This window comes from Lipophrys pholis (genome assembly GCF_963383615.2).
Source record: "Lipophrys pholis genome assembly, chromosome: 1".
NCBI lineage: Eukaryota > Metazoa > Chordata > Actinopteri > Blenniiformes > Blenniidae > Lipophrys > Lipophrys pholis.
In genome coordinates, this window is record NC_137635.1 from 54,201,726 (window position 1) to 54,219,611 (window position 17,886).

The following is a 17,886-nucleotide window of genomic DNA, read 5'->3' on the forward strand; positions in this document are numbered from 1 at the left end:
CACGTTTGTTCTCATGTTTTGAGTTTATTCATAAAAATAAAAAATACTCTGACAGACGGACACTTTCCACAAAACCATTGCACATTTAAGGCTACAAGTTCAATTCAGAGGTCATTTGTATCTGAATATTAACACACATTAGGAGCGACGTACAAAAACAAACTAACATGATAAATATAGTTGGTTTTTTTTAAGTCTGAAAAAAGGAGAAAAATTTTGTTTAGCTGCGTTTAACTTCACTTCCAATTCATCGTGGTGCAGTGTGTGTGTGTGTGTGTGTGTGTGTGTGTGTGAGAGTGTGAATGTGAATGTGAGTGTGAGTGTGAGTGTGAGTGTGACCCCCCCCCCCCCCTCAGAGCTCCGAGGTGCTGGAGTTGGCTCTCCTGTGGCCCATCAACGACGTCCTCAGGTGTTTGCTGCTCCTCACCTCGTGGGCGATGAAGTAGTAGCAGAGCGCGTCCAGACAGCAGGTGATGTTGGACAGACACAGCGCCACCTGGAGGAAGAGGCTGATCCGAGTTCTGTGTCGGCAGTCCTCAATCAGCCCCTGGTGGACCTGAGAGAGAGAGAGAGAGAGAGAGAGAGAGAGAGAGAGAGAGAGAGAGAGAGCAGCACAGAGAAACATGGCAGAGTGAGGTCACAAGGTTTCACCACTCACAGGCAGTTTGCACCTTTCCTGTGCAGATGCAAGCAAAACCACCGAGTTTCAGAAGGTGAGAAAACACAGGACAGCAAATTCTATTCTCTCTAGGAGTGAAGAAGCAAAAAAAAACCAGGTCAAATCTTCAGTCACAGTTAAAGGAGTTACCAGAACTGTCCTGTTGGTGTTATAGAAGCAAGATTTACATTTGAAGTCATATAGTTCCAGCGGTGAGCCGAGGATGTGAGGCTCTGCAGACGAACAAACAAGTGGAAGCTTCTTGTTTTACTTCCTGGTTATTGGTGGCGAACAAATCAAGAAAGTAGAGCTACACTCGGTAGAGCGCTGTCCTTCGCCGACGCCACATTTGTTTGCAGAACCGAGTCAGCGTCGCCAGCATGATAGCCGTTAGCTCATATTGATGGTAGCTCAGGTAGCTACGTCACTGTGTGAAACACTGAGCGTTTCCATGGCAACACACGCTGATCTCCTTTGATGAGGTGCCTCTCTTATAATTTCTTAACAGTTTTTGGGGATTTATTCAGAAGCAGTTAGCCGTTAACGTCCCAGAATCTAACGGATCGGCCTGTGGAGGATGAGAAATCGTCCCTAAAGATTTCATGTAACTCGGGTGAGTAGTTTTTGCGAAAAGTTGGTAAAATACATACATAAATACACACAAACCAATTAATAAATGAATAAACACACGCAGATGAAAATTTTCGTTGGCGAAGGTAACTGCACTGAGACGTTCACAGATGTTCTGCAGATGTGAAGCGTAAAGTCCTGCCAGTGTTTGGCTGCCACCGGTCTCACCAGGAACTGCAGGAAGATGGCGACGTGGCTCGGGGTGAAGGGCAGCAGGAAGGCGCTCAGGCTGCTGTAGATGATCTTGATGCAGGCGCGGCTCTGCGCACTGCGTTGGCCCGACTGCCGCAGCGTCCAGACGGTCTGCAGCGAGCAGCACACCAGCACGGCGGCCGGCAGCAGGAAGCCGAACGCCTGCACGCACACGATCACCGCCGGCCGCCAGCCCTCGGGCGAGAACCTGTGGAAGCAGTGGAAGTCGGCCTGGCCGTCCTCCCTGAAGCGGTGCATGTTGGGAGAGATGGTGGCGAGCACCAGCAGCCACACCGCCGCGCAGGCACCCAGGGCCGCCCTCGGCGAGCGCAGCTGCTTGGCTTTGAACGGGTGGCAGATGGCCAGCCAGCGGTCGGCGGCGATGCACATGATGGTGTAGATGCTGCCGTAGATCCCCACGAAGTACAAACTCTCCAGGACGGAGCAGAGCGGCTGCAGCGCCACCGGCCACAGGTGGTGCGTGGCGTGCATCTTGAACGGCAATGGGAAGAGGAGCAGCAGGTCCATCAGAGCCAGGCTGGTCATGTAGATGGTGGACTCTGTCCATTTGCGCAGGGAGACGCAGAAAACCAGCAGGGCGGCGGCGTTGAGAATCACGCCAAAGACGAAGATGGGAACGTAGATGACGAGCTCCAGAGATCTCATCAGGCGGTCGGTCGCCTCGAACGAGCAGTTACTCGTCATGGTCACACTGCGGGACAAACACACACACACTTCAGCAAAACAGCATCAACGCCAAAACACAGTTACTGTAATCCCACTACTTTGGGAAGTAAGTAACTCATTACTGTTTGAAATGAGTAACTTAGATACTACAGCTTCATTGGATTCGAGACTTTTGCTGTAAGTGAAAACAGAGAGTGAAGCTCTACACTGCTGCTGCTCGCTGTTAGCTTTAGCATTAGCATTAGCATTAGCTGAAGCAGTCCTGACAGTCACTATTCCACTGAACTCCTGTTGACTGGAGGAGGAGCCTCAATAATGCTGAAGTAACTCAGGGCCCGTTCACATTTCAAGTGAATGCTCATCGTTTTTTGCGTTTTCGTTTCAGGAAAGTTTCACGTTTCCATGGCAACGTTCTGAAAACGATGTCGGGAGCAAGTCTTTGTTGTTAGCTTGTTGTAATGAAAGCACACACACACACACACACACACACACACACACACACACACACACACACACACACACACACACACACACACACACACACACACACACCTGCAGCAGAGAACAACGAGCTCGAAACATCAACACTTGGAGAACATTCTGGTTGACAGACCACCAAGTTGAATTGTCAAAATAAAAGTCCCAGGAGAATAAGGGCTGGGAGTCACGACACCACAGAGGAAACATTGTTCTGATTGGCCAGCTACTGAGCATGTGCAGAACAACTAGATACTATGGCGACAAAGCGTTTTTGAAAAGTTGTGCTTTTAGTGACTGTTGTTGTGTAAATGGACACGCAAAACGCTACAAAACAATTCAAATCGTTGTCGTATAAACGGGTCCTCAGTCCTCAGTCCTCAGTCCTCAGTCCTCCCGACAGAGACATGAAACATGCTCCACAGTAAGTAGCATTAGCATTAGCCTGTATTGCCTCGCTGTCTTCTGTTTCCTGTAACCTGTGCACGCTATAGTCTGTCCTCTCTCTATATATAATCTGTCCTCTTTCTCTCTATAGTCTGTCCTCTCTCTCTGTATAGTCTGTCCTCCTCCTCTCTATAGTCTGTCCTCTCTCTCTGTATAGTCTGTCCTCCTCCTCTCTATAGTCTGTCCTCTCTCTCTGTATAGTCTGTCCTCTTTCTCTCTATAGTATGTCCTCTCTCTCTGTACAGTTTCTATAATCTGTCCTCTTTCTCTTTATAGTCTGTTCTCTCTCTCTTTATAATCTGTCCTCTTTCTCTCTATAATCTGTCCTCTTTCTCTCTGTAATCTGTCCTTTCTCTCTCCTGTCGTCTGTCCTTCTATTCACCACAGAGGTTGGCTCTCCGAACTTTAAACCTCGTGTCAGTCAGTTTGAATAAAAAAAACCTGTTTTTCCTTGACAGTGTCATATTACATATCAGCTGTTTTATAATATAACGGAGCTCTAAAGCGGCTGATTTTAAGAGGAAACAGCTTGTTGTTGTCAGTATCCGTGTCACAGTCAGCAGCTTAACATGAAAATCCTCCGCCGTCGTGTCTGGAGGGCCAGGCACTTTGTTACGGTGAAATTCTCAGAGTTCAGAAACATCGAGAGATAAACGAGATGAGTCCACCTCTGAGAAGGTGAAGAGGATTATTCAAATTCAAATTTAAAGGCCTTTATTGTCATTGTCGTTAAAAAAACGAACAATGAGATTGGGTGGCAGCCCCCTGGTGAGAAACACACAATAAATACAAAACAAAAGCACAGAATAAAGACAAATTTAAAAAGATAAAAGCTTAAAAGCGGTAGATCTGTGGCTGTAGAGAAAGTCACCAGTAACGTGGAGGAAGTGGGAGTTTATGAGTGCAGGATTAGTTTGTGTTGAGTGCAGTGACAGCTCTGGGGTAGAAGCTGTCCCTCAGTGAGTTCTGGTTCTGAGTGACCTGTAGCGCCTGCCAGAGGGCGACAAGTCAAAGAGATAATGACCCGGGGTGAGACGAGCCGACATCATCGACGGTCGCTGCTGCTGCAGTCAAACATTATTGATCAGGTTTCAATACTGTCCAGTGACATATAGAAGATTTAAAATCACGTCTTTAAATGTATAACCTGGTTATATGTGATAAAAAACAAAACATTCATTACCATGTGTGTCGTCCTGCGAGGCCCGGCCTGCTGCTGCTGCTGGTCGCTGTCGGCTCCTTTTGTTGTAAAATCTGAATTCTTACCTCATCTCAGCCCCGGCGGCGTTTTCACTGTACGTCAGCGACCGTCTGCACTGTGCCAGACGAACTTCTGCTTTTCTGCCTTTGTTGTTTCTCCACCACTTCCTGTGTGATGCCACACGGTGAACATCGTTCTCACGAACCTCGCGCTCGTCCCCATGTGTCCATCCCACTTCAGCTTCAGTGTTTTTTTCAGGACCCGAACTGAAACGAAACAGGGATTAAATCTGAAATGAGTGGAAACAAAAATCTGGAAACTTTACTGATCACAGAACCAAAGACTTTTTCTACAAGTCAGAGAATTACTATAGAATAGAAATGTGTTTTTTCATCATTATTTAAAGGAGACATATCATGCTTTTAAATCCTTCCTTTTTACATATAAATCATACAGTTGTGGTCTATACAACGCGAAACTGCAATGCTTGGGTCTGAATTCCTCATTATTATAGCTCCACAGGCCCCTTTTCTACCCCTTTTCTGATGTGCTTCTGAGAGCAACTCGTTTTGGGGCGGTCTCTTCATACCCCGCCTCCTCTCCAGGTTGCAGAGGTGACACTCGGTTCAACGTCACCCTGTTCAGCCATCTTTGTAGTTTGATAGAACAGATACAATTATCTAGCGGCGCAGAAACTTTATATTCACACATTATTTACAAAATGTCAACAACGGAAGATTTGTCCATCCAGCCATACATGTTGGAGCCAGAGTCGGACCCGGCGGAGCGAGATGAAAATGACCATGATGCACCTGAAGAACAACGTCTTCATATGGATGTAACGCAATGGTGTGTTACTATATTTACACTAACTTCTCCATCCATGCCCACTACTACAATACTGCCTGTATTACAACGACTATTTAACACAGAAGTTACATTATAATCTAAAACGAGCACACAGCGCTAACATATGAAGACGGTGCAACTGCTAATGCTAACAAAACAATGACAGGGACGTCTTATCATCACACTTTTTAGCGTTATATACAGCTTACCGAAGTGCTCTGTTCGTCGTCTCCATAGATAGAAGGAACTGACCGCTCAATCAGACCAAGTCTTTCGGCAAATCCTTCTTTATACTGGCGGAGGTTGCTGAAGCAGTCGTCCTTAAAGTGCTTCGCGCACACAAAAATGACCTTACCCACAGATGTGGGTACATTTCTGTGAAAAATAAAACTCAACCAGGCACTTCGAAAAGGTTCTGATGCTGGGAGACGGTGTTACGAAGCTTGTGGGTTACTACATCCAACAACCGAACATTTCCACTTATCCTCTCGTAACTTCGGTTGGACTACAAAATCGCAGCGAGAAACAAAAATGGCGGATTGCTCGAAATGTCGATGTCCTAATTTGGCAGTTCTGCTGAGAATACTGTGACGTCATTGTTCAAAAAACGTAATAGAGAATAGAAAAATCGAAACCGATCGCAAAATATGACCAAAACAGAATATAAAGATATCAACGGAGCACCTGAAGAGACTACTTTGAACTTTTCTGTACTTCTAAACACTCTAAATATACAACAACATGCATTTAAGGGCTAAAAAAGTGGATTTAGCATGATATGTCCCCTTTAAGATAAACTATAAGAGGATATTATATTTCTATATATTTGGTATATTGGCAGGATCCAGTTCCACCTCCTGAGCTTCAGAGTTTTGAAGATTCATCCTCCAATAAAGCATCTCAATCGAAAAAAAGTCGAATAAAAAAAAAAAATATTCGTTTTAATATCAAATTGGGCTGAAATCCCCAAAAAGGTAATAAAAATGTAAACGACTGAATCTGAACCCGTTTGTTTCCTGAGGCTTTCTTCTCTCGGAGGTGCTGAGATTCTTTCAGTGAGACACTTGTTTGTTTGCAGTCGGTGTGGTGTGTGAACCGCACACAGGCCCAACTCTCTGATACGCAGATTTAAGCTGAGATTGTGTCTGAGGGTTTCCTGGTTTCAGGTGCTGAGATGACTCCGCTGAAGTCGAAGTGTGAGAACAAGGACATTTCGATGTTTTCTGAAACAAGAGACAGAAACAGGAGGAAGTTTTTCCTGCTTCGTCCAGCAGAAGAGATGAAACACATCATAAGAAAACCTTTTTAGAGGGAAAAACTTTTTACTTTTATCATGAGGGAACTAATTAATGTCTTGGTCACACTGCTGCCCCCTGCTGGTGGACGACTAAACACAGAGTGCTTTGATGCGTTTGGTTTGAGAGTACCAATATGGCCGACAATGGAAGTGTCTTTAATACAAAAGTCTGCTTTAACACACACACACACACACACACACACACACACACACACACACACACACACACACACACACACACACACACACACACACACACACACACACACACACAGTCACAGTTGACAGTAGAAACTATTTGAAATGGATGGAAAGTTGGGAAAACATAAGAACTGATTTTCCAACAAATAAATAAATAAATAAATATTCTGAAGCTACAGATAAAATGAATCAAATAAATGTAAATTTAAAAAGAAATTAAAGTTGAATACATTTTATGTTGGAAATTAGTATTAATTTATTTCTATTTCCATTTAGATTGTTTTCCTATTATCTTAACAGTTAAATAGCGTTAAACATTTCCTTCATAATAAAACTACCTTTGATAGGTTTTTACTAGATTTCTGTGGTGCAATGTTAAAGTTCAAATGTACGACAATATTGTGATTCCTTTGAAAGAAAACAGAGTAAGTAAGACTTTGTGATTATTTGGAGATAGTTTGAAGTTAGTTTTGTGTTTGATCGGTTGTGAAAAGTGTAAAGTGGAGAGATGAATTCAGATATATAAATATGTGGAAAAACTCAAATTTAGCAAAATTATTAAGAAGGAGAAGAAGAATTCTACTCTATTACCATATTTATTTCTATTCGAACCTCGGAGTGAATTAAAACAGTGGTCACAGTCGTTTGGCATCTGATTTATTTATTTCTTCTCAAACTGTTTTCTGACGTTACCGAGTCCAAACCAGCTTTCAGACAAACAGAAAAAAAAACACCAAAATCAATTCACTTAAATGGAAAAAAACCTAAACAAAAGGTGAAGAGGTGAAACACTGGATGAAGTGATGAAGAAGTGAATGTTGGTCCTGCAGGAGAAACAGCAACAGACACGCTGCTGTTTAAATCCTCTAATTCTGACTCCTCAAATGTTTGTTAAGGCTGAAAAACATCTCAGAGGTGATGTTTACACAGTGAGGGTGACGAACTAATTAAAACCTCAAAAAAAAAAAAAAAAAAAAGTGTTTTATGGAAACTTACAACAAGCAGAAGAATCAAAACAGAAAGAGAAAGAAGTGACCAGACTGGAAGAACCTGCCAGTTTCTACTTTTCTTTGTTTCCGTCACTCAAACTCATCAGAGGGGAGGGACCTGCCACAGGAACACACACACACACACACACACACACACACACACACACACACACACACACACACACACACACACACACACACGCACACACACACACACACACACACACACACACACACACACACACACACACACACTGGGGCTCAGTCTCTAGGACGCAGTGAACTTCCTCAGTGTGATGACGATGAGTGCGAGCAGGACCGAGGCGCCCAGGAACACGGCGATGACGATGGCTGTGATGGCACCAGGACCCAGAACCCCTGTGGAGACACACACACACACACACACACACACACACACACACACACACACACACACACACACACACACACACACACACACACACACACACACACACACACACCATCAACAGGATTAAACCAAGTTTTAATAAAGGTTAAAGGAGAAACATTGAAGGTGCAGTAATGATTCCCCTCCTGTGCACTAGGTGGCAGTACTGAGTCTGTAGCGAGTTTATATTCAACCTGTAGGACAGACTAGATGCTGTACCTACAAGCCTGGCCATGCTGATAACTTCAATATCTACAAATCATAAACACGGATGCAATGAAATCAGCACAATATGATCACATCCTCATTAAAACTACACAAAACAGATTTAAAGTTACTATATCCTCCAGATGTTCACCTCCTCCTCCTCCTCCTCCTCCTGTTCTCCTCCTCCTCCTGGTCTGGTCGGTCCAGAAACCTTCAGTATTCTAAGTTTCTAGCTCCTCCTTGATTTTCCTCCATTTGAATATTGGATCATAGGAGCTACATTCAGAATCTGCTGTGTCTGTGTGAGCTGGACTGGCTCCGCCCACTCATGCCCATCTTGGGAAGAGGAGGAAGTACTTCCTCTCGTGGTGCCATGTGCCAGAGCAGAGCTGCCTGATTGTGGGAGGAGTCAAAGGGAGGGCCTACCTTGATTGGGATTGGCTAAACCCCGATGACACTATATAGGGTTTGATTTCTGATTGGCTGGTTGGAGCAACACACTTTTTAAAACCTGAAACAAGCCAGGGACAGAGAGGACAGACTGTCTTCACTTCTGGGGCGTCAGTCCAGGTATGGGGACGATTAGTACTGCTGGAGAACCTTCAGGAAGTGGATTTTTGCATCATATGAGCCTTTAAATAAACTAAACTAGCTGAGATGGGTTGAGATTTCTCATTTGCAGCCGTTTACCCGGGTCCTCCTCTAAGGTCGGTGTGTGTGAGGCGTCCTCGTAGTCGAAGGTGAAGGACTGCTGGGTGAACTCGTGGTGCGGGTCCCTGGTGGTCACGTCAGCTGGAGAGTCTCCGGACATCGTGTCCTGGTTGTCCCTCATGGTCGAGTCTGAAACCGTCTCTGGAAAAACCAAGAATTCATCATAACGTGAAACTTTACACCTTCTGAGTTCATCTGGTTCTCCTGCTTTGAATCATCAACTCTCATTTCAACATTTTAATTCAAAGTGCAACCAGATAAAAACCATTAAAGATAAAGACAATAGAAGCAGCTGATGGTCCCTGTTCGCCGCGGCTCCTGTAAACTGTGTGCAGCTTCTCTGCCGTCGGTCTGAGAACAAAGAGTCTTTGAGGAGTGTCTGGTCCGTTTGAGCCTCGGCGCCGGTTCACAGCCTCGCTGTTCCAACCTCAGACTTCAAACAGCGACAAGAGCTTCACATCCAAACTGAGACTTTCTACATCCCGCCAGAGTCGGACCAACATGGAGTCTGAGCTTCACGTCTCCTCGTGGCCTCACTCTTCTGTGGAAACGCTCGACTGAACAACACTGCTGTGTCTGTGTGGGCTGGACTGGCTCCACCCACACATGCCCATCTTGGGAGGAGGAGGAAGTACTTCCTCTCGTGGTGCCATGTGCCAGAGCAGCGCTGCCTAATTGTGGGAGGAGTCAAAGGGAGGGCCTACCTTGATTGGGATTGGCTAAACCCCCGATGACGGGTTTGATCTCTGATTGGAAAAACTTTTGTTTTTCGGGGCGTCACTTTACCAACAAAGATGCTCAGAGTCAAAATCTAACTTTCTGACTTGCCACTGGTCCTGGTCACCACAGTGGTAGTAACTAGTAGTAACTAGCTCTTCTGCACATGCTCAGTAGAGCCAATCAGAACAAAGTTTCCTCCTTGATGTCATGACTCCCAGTCTATATTCTCCTGGGAATTGGTAGTTTTATTTTGACAGTCATCGTAATAACAATCCAAATTGGTAGTTTTATTTTGACAGTCTCCGAAATAACAATCCAACTTGGTGGTTTTATTTTGACAGTCACCGTAATAACAATCCAAATTGGTAGTTTTATTTTGACAGTCTCCGAAATAACAATCCAACTTGGTGGTTTTATTTTGACAGTCACCATAATAACAATCCAACTTGGTAGTTTTATTTTGACAGTCACCATAATAACAGTCTAACTTGGGGTTTTTATTTTGACAGTCATCGTGATAACAATCCAAATTGGTAGTTTTATTTTGACAGTCTCCGAAATAACAATCCAACTTGGTGGTTTTATTTTGACAGTCATCGTAATAACACTCCAACTTGGTAGTTTTATTTTGACAGTCACCGTAATAACAGTCCTACTTGGTAGTTTTATTTTGATAGTCACCATAATAACAGTCTAAATTGGTGGTTTTATTTTGACAGTCACCATAATGACAATCCAACTTGGTGGTCTGTGTGTGTGTGTGTGTGTGTGTGTGAGTGGTCTCAATAATAAAACTAACAACAGCGACATCTAGTGGCTCAACATGAAAACTACTCTCTTTTCAGTGTTTCTGCCGTTTACTTGTAAACGGACATAATTTTCAGAAAGTTCCTGTGAGAACGTGAAACTTTTCTGAAACAAAAACTAATCAAAGGAAAAGTTACCTTGATGATGGGAAACATAAATCTAATGTTTTACTGAAGCTGACAGGACGAGACGTTGAGCCAAACGCTGTTCATGAACGATACGAAGCCTCAACGAGAGCGTGCTGAAGTGTTTGCGTTTTTTTCTGTGTCGTTTATAGAAACGGTCCTCCGGCGGCCGCCGCCCTGTCTCCGCTGAAGACAGGACTCCCTCCGTGGAGGGAACGCCGTCTTCTCTCCCGAAAAAAAAACACGCCGGCGGGGCATAGGCCCAGCATTCACAGCCTGGCCGCCTCCTCTGCCCTGCACATACCAACAAAACCACAATGCAAACATGTTTACACTCGGCCTATTTAACGCGGCGTGTTGACTCTGCAGCCTCTGAAGGCCCCGGCTCCGCCGTTATCTCCACAAGCGTCTCATTGAGGGGAAGCCGGCGGCTCGCTGCGGCTGACAGGAAGGTGTCAGGCGGTTGAGCCGGACCTCCTCGCCATCGCGGACCGGAGAGTTCACACCAGAGGGTCACGTTTCAGGCGTCTGGGTTCTGTTTCCTCCTCCAGAGTTCTGGTCTGGACGGGAGGAAACCCCGGCGGAGTTTAACCGTTAAAGTCCAGCGGAAAGCCTCTTTTTGAAAATCCACAGTTTGATTAATGGAACCTGGGCTCTTTCTTCAACGTAGAGGTTGACAAAACAATGTTTTCAAGTGGAAACGGGAAACTCTCCAGGCTTTTTAGTGGCGGTTTTAAGCAGCCTGCCGTCCAGCCGTCATCTGGACGGTTCATTTTTGGAAAAGACGGCAGAACGAATAGCGGACATGTTGCTCAAAGCCTCTAAAATATGTGCATGATGACCATCACTATTTGCCACCGTCTAATTTGACCCGAATTCCTCGTTTTTGCGCCAAAATATAGTGAATTATTGGCTCGTGTACACAACGCACAACTGACGTCCGGTTTTGTATTACGCCCAGTAACGAGCAACGTGATTGGTCAGTTGACACCATGTGGTCTGTACCTTTGAAAGGCGGCTTCTGATTGGTTCGTAATTCTCTGACTCATCCTGGTGCGTTCAAATGCTGAAGCAGAGGAGGAGGAATAGTTGTTCTGCACATGCTCAGTAGATGAACAACATTAACAATAACAACATTCTTAATTTCGCAGCTCTTATTGATTTTTTATTTCTGTTTTTAAATGTTTTATATATTGGCTTTTAGTTCATATGGCTGTTTTTAGCACTTTGAGATTTATGAATGTAAAGTACAATATAAATGAAATACAGTGTTATTATTTATCATTATTATTGTTATTATGCTTCCTCCGTGGTGTCATGACTCCCCAGTCCATATTCTCCTGGACTTGGTGCTTTTATTTTGACAGTCACCGTAATAACAATCCAGCTTGGTGGTCTGTCCACTAGGATGCCCGTGTTCTCCCAGTGTTCATGTTTAGAGCTCATTGTTCTCTGCTGCATGTGTGTTTGTCATTTCATTCCTAAAACAACCAACAGCACCAACTAGTGGTACAGCATGAAAACTACATCGGTTTTACAGTTTGTTTCCATGGAAACATGAAACATTTCTGGAACTGTAAAGCAAAAGTGATGCGTTTTCTCCTAAGACGTTGCGTGAACGGGGCCGTAGCCTGTAGTTTATCGTTTCCTCCGCCCGGCGCCGCTGAGGTCGGATTGTTCTGGTTCTTCTCGGGTTTCGTCCGGACGTAGAGCCGCGTTCTCATTGTCGCTGCATCGATGCGGGTGAATTGAAAGGCGCTCTGTTAGATGTGTGACGATCTGCACAGGGATCCACGGTGTGTTTTGATAGCGCCGTGTTGACTCGGACCCGCGTCCTGCGGCTGGCCGAGGGCTTGGAGGCTCGGGCCGCCGGCCAACCGGCCATCAATGAGGCCTTCAGCCCGCCGCACAAAGAGCCGCCTGTGAGGCCTCGACCGGTAACAACCGGCCGGCAAATAAACCCTGTTTATTAAACAACCCTGTGTGTGTGTGTGTGTGTGTGTGTGTGTGTGTGTGTGTGTGTGTGTGTGTGTGTGTGTGTGTGTACTGGCTGATTTAATAAGAAGTAAAAAAAAAAAAATAATGACCTGATGTTTTTTCCGTGGGCGTTTGTTTCCATGTGCTCAGACCTGTAGCGTCTGTTCAGGGTGATAAAACCCACCGAGACCAACTGGAGGCCAACTTCATCACACAACTCTGCTCCAACTCCTTCTAACAAAACAAAACAAAACAAAACAAAAAACAAAGATCCAGACGGTAAAACCATCTGGATTCTTCAAACCCAATCCAACCGAGGCTCAACAGACCGTTTTAAATGAAAACTTTATTATATGTTCTTGAAATGTAAAGTGTGAACGAGCCACAATCAAAATACTTTCCTTTTGAGGAACTCAATCATTGAGGCTCGTTCACACGACAACGTTTACAAGTAAAAACACTTCGTTTTTTGTATTTTTTTTTGATTCAGAAAAGTTTCGAGTTTAAACTACAAACATTTTAAAAAACGACGTCTGTTTCCATGTAAACGGATGAAAACGATGTAGTATTAATGTTGGGCCACCAGTGGGTGCTGTTTTAGTACTGGAAGCACACACACACACACACACACACACACACACACACACACACACACACACACACACACACCAGAGAACAATGAGCTCTAAACATGAACACTGGGAGAAGACGGACATTCTAGTGGACAGGCCACCAAGTTGGATTGTTATTATGGTGACTGTCAAAATAAAAGTACCAACTCCATGAGAATGTGGACTGGGGGTCATGACACCACGGAGGAAACGTTGTTCTGATTGGCTCTACTGAGCATGTGCAGAACTACTAGTTAACACCGACCAGGAGCTGCATTTCAGAAAAGTTGCGTTTTCCAGCGTTTCCATGGAGACGGAGCGTTTTTGCATGTATGTGTGTGTGGATTCATTACAAAAACAACCAACAGAACCAACTAGTGGCCCAGTGTGACAAATACATGGTTCTCTTCACGTTGCCGTATAAACAGGGCCTGAAAGTCTCTGCGGTCCAGGATCAGAGTCCAGGATCAGAGTCCAGGATCAGATTCCAGGATCAGAGTCCAGGGTGAGAGTCCAGGGTGAGAGTCCAGGATCAGAGTCCAGGGTGAGAGTCCAGGGTGAGAGTCCAGGGTGAGAGTCCAGGATCAGAGTCCAGGATCAGAGTCCAGGATCAGAGTCCAGGGTGAGAGTCCAGGGTGAGAGTCCAGGGTGAGAGTCCAGGATCAGAGTCCAGTATCAGAGTCCAGGATCAGAGTCCAGGGTGAGAGTCCAGGATCAGAGTCCAGTATCAGAGTCCAGGATCAGAGTCCAGGGTGAGAGTCCAGGATCAGAGTCCAGGATCAGAGTCCAGGATCAGAGTCCAGTATCAGAGTCCAGGATCAGAGTCCAGGGTGAGAGTCCAGGATCAGAGTCCAGTATCAGAGTCCAGGATCAGAGTCCAGGGTGAGAGTCCAGGATCAGAGTCCAGTATCAGAGTCCAGGATCAGAGTCCAGTATCAGAGTCCAGGATCAGAGTCTTCCTCTCCAGACTCATTAAAGCTGACTGAGGAGTTTGTGTTTGCTCCTCGCACCTTCACCACTGTGTGAACACACCAACCATGACACTGCTGCTCTGTGCCCTCGCCTCCACCTCCCCCTCCCCCTCCCCCATGGGGCAACTGGGGGGCAACTGGGCCAACTGCATTCCCACAGAACCTCACCAGAAAGTTTGTGTTTTACTCTGAAAGCAGCAAAAGTGTCAAGTTTTCAGATCCAACAGTCGTGATGAAGCTTTTTCAGCCGTTGTGAGTCACAATCACACCGATCACCGTTTCACACGCTGAGTCACACTGAAGGTGTGTGTGTATATGTGTGTGTGTGTGTATGTGTGTGTGTGTGTGTGTGTGTCATGCTGTTTCCTCTTGTCTTCGAGTAACATTATAAATAACTGATCTTCAAAAGTATTTCACTGTAACTCCACTCAACCACACACACACACACACACACACACACACACACACACACACACACACACACACACACACACACACACACACACACACACACACACACACACACACACACACACACACACACACACACACACACACACACACACACACACACAAGCTGTTCCAGCTTTTCTTCCTGACAGTAGCCGGGGGTGTCCATACTTTTTTGGCTGACGAGGTCAATCCCGTCACGAGTCGCCGCCTCAGACACTTTTACTTTACGAACTTCAGCTCTATTACTGTTCTACTGAACTCCAGATTACTGGAGGCGGGGCTTACATAATCTGGATTTAACCTTCCTGACAGCAACAACCAATCACAGCGTCTCAGAGGCGGGGCTTAGAAAATAAAACCTAAATTAACAATAATAAATAAAACCTTTATATTGGCTGTAGCATTAGGACACGCCCCTCAGTGTCGGATGACACCATCAGACATCAGACAGTATTGAATGTATAGTTTTAAAGATATTTAAAAAATAACCAGATTTGTTTGCGTCACATTAAAAGACACAGAAGACAAAATGTGGACGGTTTATTTCTTCGACCTGAACAGAACTTCTACGTCAGAGTCTTTCCATCAGTTTGAGCTTTTGTGTGAAAAAATCCTGACCTCCGACCTCCGACCTCCGACCTCCGACCCTGAGCCCGACTATGAGAGCTGCTCTGTTGACTTCAAGTATTTCCTCCAACAAAAAAAACTCTGAAATATTTAAAATACACTCTTAGACAAATGACTGAGATTAGTGTCCTCGATTACGGCAGCTGGTTAGATGCTCTTTAATCTGATGGTAGAGGAGGAAGATGCTCTATAATCTGGATGTTAGAGGAGGAAGATGCTCTATAATTCCGATGTTAGAGGAGGGAGATGCTCTATAATCTGATGTTAGAAGGGGGGGTGCTCTATAATCTGATGTTAGAAGGAGGAAGATGCTCTATAATCGGGATGCTAGAGGAGGAAGATGCTCTATAATCTGGATGTTAGAGGAGGAAGATGCTCTATAATTCCGATGTTAGAGGAGGGAGATGCTCTATAATCTGATGTTAGAAGGGGAGGTGCTCTATAATCTGATGCTAGAGGAGGAAGATGCTCTATAATCTGGATGTTTGTGGAGGAAGATGCTGTATGATCTGATGTTAGAGGAGGAAGGTGCTCTATAATCTGATGTTAGAAGGAGAAAGATGCTCTATAATCGGGATGCTAGAGGAGGAAGATGCTGTATAATCTGATGTTAGAGGAGGAAGGTGATCTATAATCTGATATTAGAGGAGGAAGATGCTTTATAATCAGGAGTTAGAAGTCACACAAGTTTACAGTTTACAAAATAAAGTTTAATAAACTCATCATTTGAAGAGCCCAAATGCACGTAGAGCACCAAAACAACTCAACTTTAAGATTGTAAAAGTAAAACAGAAAATCTCCCAGAAAATGTAAAAACTGTAAAATTGTTCACAGGAAGGAAATAATGAAATAAACTGGATAATTCAAATATACAAAGAGCTGCAATAATCTCATTAAATCAACTATTCAAGCGTCACATTAAACCGTCAAAGTTATAGAATTTCAATGAAAAGTGTTAAAACTGCGGTTAAACTCTTTTAATGTGGTAACGCTCAGACTCTAAAACCTTTAAAAAGCTTCAATCAAAACAAACTAAACAAATTCTAATTTATTTTCTGTGTCTGTTTTTTATAAGTTGTACAAAATCTTAATGAAAGAAATATATATATTTTTTAAACCAAAAAAAGAAAAAAAAACTGCAGTAAAACTTTACACAAACCATAAGCCACTGAACTACTCAGGTAAATATATTATTTTGGACCTAAGAATACACTGTAAAAAACTGAAATTCATGACTTCATGTAGTTTTAGTTGACATGTTTCAATCTGGATTAACTTTGTAAAACTTTGAAGTTATTTGAATTAAGTTAACTTGTTAGTGTAACAGTATTTTGAAGTATAAAGAGCTGAAATATACAAAGAACTGCAAGAACTAGATAGAACTTAGTAGCGGAGAGAAAAAAAATCCTATGAAAATCAGAAAATTATTCATTTACGAATCGTAATTAATAAAATTGACAAATTTACAGTTAAATAAAATTCGGCGTAAGTCAACGACAATCATCAACTCTTCAATGTAACTGAATATTTCAAAGTATAAAGAGCTCAAATATACATCGAGCTGCAGTAGAAAAAAATTATTTCATACTTTGTAAATACGATTTTAGAACACTGTAAAACTTGATAAATGATAAAATCCTTTAAAGCAGTCTGGTAAATAAAACTGTAAACAATTAAAACTACTTGATCAGTCAAATATATGTGGAGCTGCGATCATTTCATTGAGAAAATCAACAATCTGGACTTCAGAATACACTGTAAAACGTTAAAGAAATATCATTCTATTTGTTACCTTTAGTCAAAGTTTTAAGCCCAGAAGTGAATTAGTACAACTTAGAGTACCGTCAACAACGATCTGGAATTTGTCACCTTAAGAAAATATTTTAAAGTTTAAAGACATAAAATTTTATCACACTGTAAAACCCTCCCGGGCTGGAAACAATCAAACATACTGAACTACACTGTAAAACATCAAATTAACATCAAAATGAAGTAAAACTGCAGTACATCTGCTCCCAGGTGGAATAATGACTAGTTGTGTTCTACTTCAGAGTTCCAGGTGTCAGAGGTTACCTGAGTGGACGCAGGTCAGCAGGAGGCTGCAGACGACCAGCAGCAGGACGCCGCTGCTGCTGCTGGGAAACATGGCGGCGGCGGCGGCGGCGAAGCAAGAGCAGAAACAGAAACTCCTGCAGCTCCAGATGAGCAACTGACCCCTGAGACCAGAGCAGAACAGGGGCAGGGGTAAGAGTGAGGAGGAGGAGGAGGTAGAGGAGGAGGAGGAGGAGGTGTGGACAGAGGTGACTCTGTCAGCATCATGGCCGACTCCTCCCACTCAGCAGGCCGGACCCCGAACAAAGTTCACACCACGTCCAGACGAAGGAGACGTAAACTGAAAGGTCTGAAGAGTTTTCATCTTTAATATACACACACACACACACACACACACACACACACACACACACACACACACACACACACACACACACACACCATTTGGGCCTGAAGAAAATAAAATTCTGAGGAAAAAAAACAAACAAAAGCTCAAACTCTTTATCATCAGTGGCACTAATGCTCTTCCACGTGTATGGACAGACAACCAAGTTGTATTGTTATTACGGTGACTGTCAAAATAAAAGT

General features: G+C 44.0%; 2 protein-coding genes across 6 annotated transcripts; both read right to left on the bottom strand.

Moving 5' to 3' along the window:
* On the bottom strand, nucleotides 1–4,415 carry LOC308118945 (G-protein coupled receptor 55). 5 transcript variants are annotated; one of them, XM_080478669.1, is made up of 5 exons: nucleotides 4,275–4,415; nucleotides 3,963–4,081; nucleotides 1,457–2,192; nucleotides 428–556; nucleotides 1–196 (listed from the first exon to the last, which is right to left on the bottom strand). In XM_080478669.1, the coding sequence occupies exons 3-5, from the start codon at nucleotides 2,183–2,185 to the stop codon at nucleotides 191–193; spliced, it is 864 nt and encodes a 287-aa protein (XP_080334795.1). In that variant the 5' UTR covers nucleotides 2,186–2,192; nucleotides 3,963–4,081; nucleotides 4,275–4,415; the 3' UTR covers nucleotides 1–190. The 5 variants fall into 5 exon arrangements, with proteins under 5 accessions (XP_080334795.1, XP_080334794.1, XP_080334791.1 ...); XM_080478668.1 differs by lacking the exon at nucleotides 3,963–4,081 and having other exon boundaries at nucleotides 11–196; XM_080478665.1 differs by lacking the exons at nucleotides 1–196; nucleotides 3,963–4,081 and having other exon boundaries at nucleotides 250–556; nucleotides 4,275–4,404.
* Nucleotides 4,416–7,281: 2,866 nt separating this feature from the next.
* Nucleotides 7,282–17,458, bottom strand: snorc (secondary ossification center associated regulator of chondrocyte maturation). Its single transcript, XM_080460820.1, has 3 exons — nucleotides 17,320–17,458; nucleotides 8,935–9,096; nucleotides 7,282–8,006 (listed from the first exon to the last, which is right to left on the bottom strand). Exons 1-3 carry the CDS (start codon nucleotides 17,390–17,392, stop codon nucleotides 7,897–7,899), a joined length of 345 nt encoding a protein of 114 aa, XP_080316946.1. The 5' UTR covers nucleotides 17,393–17,458; the 3' UTR covers nucleotides 7,282–7,896.
* Between the last annotated feature and the right edge of the window lie 428 nt (nucleotides 17,459–17,886).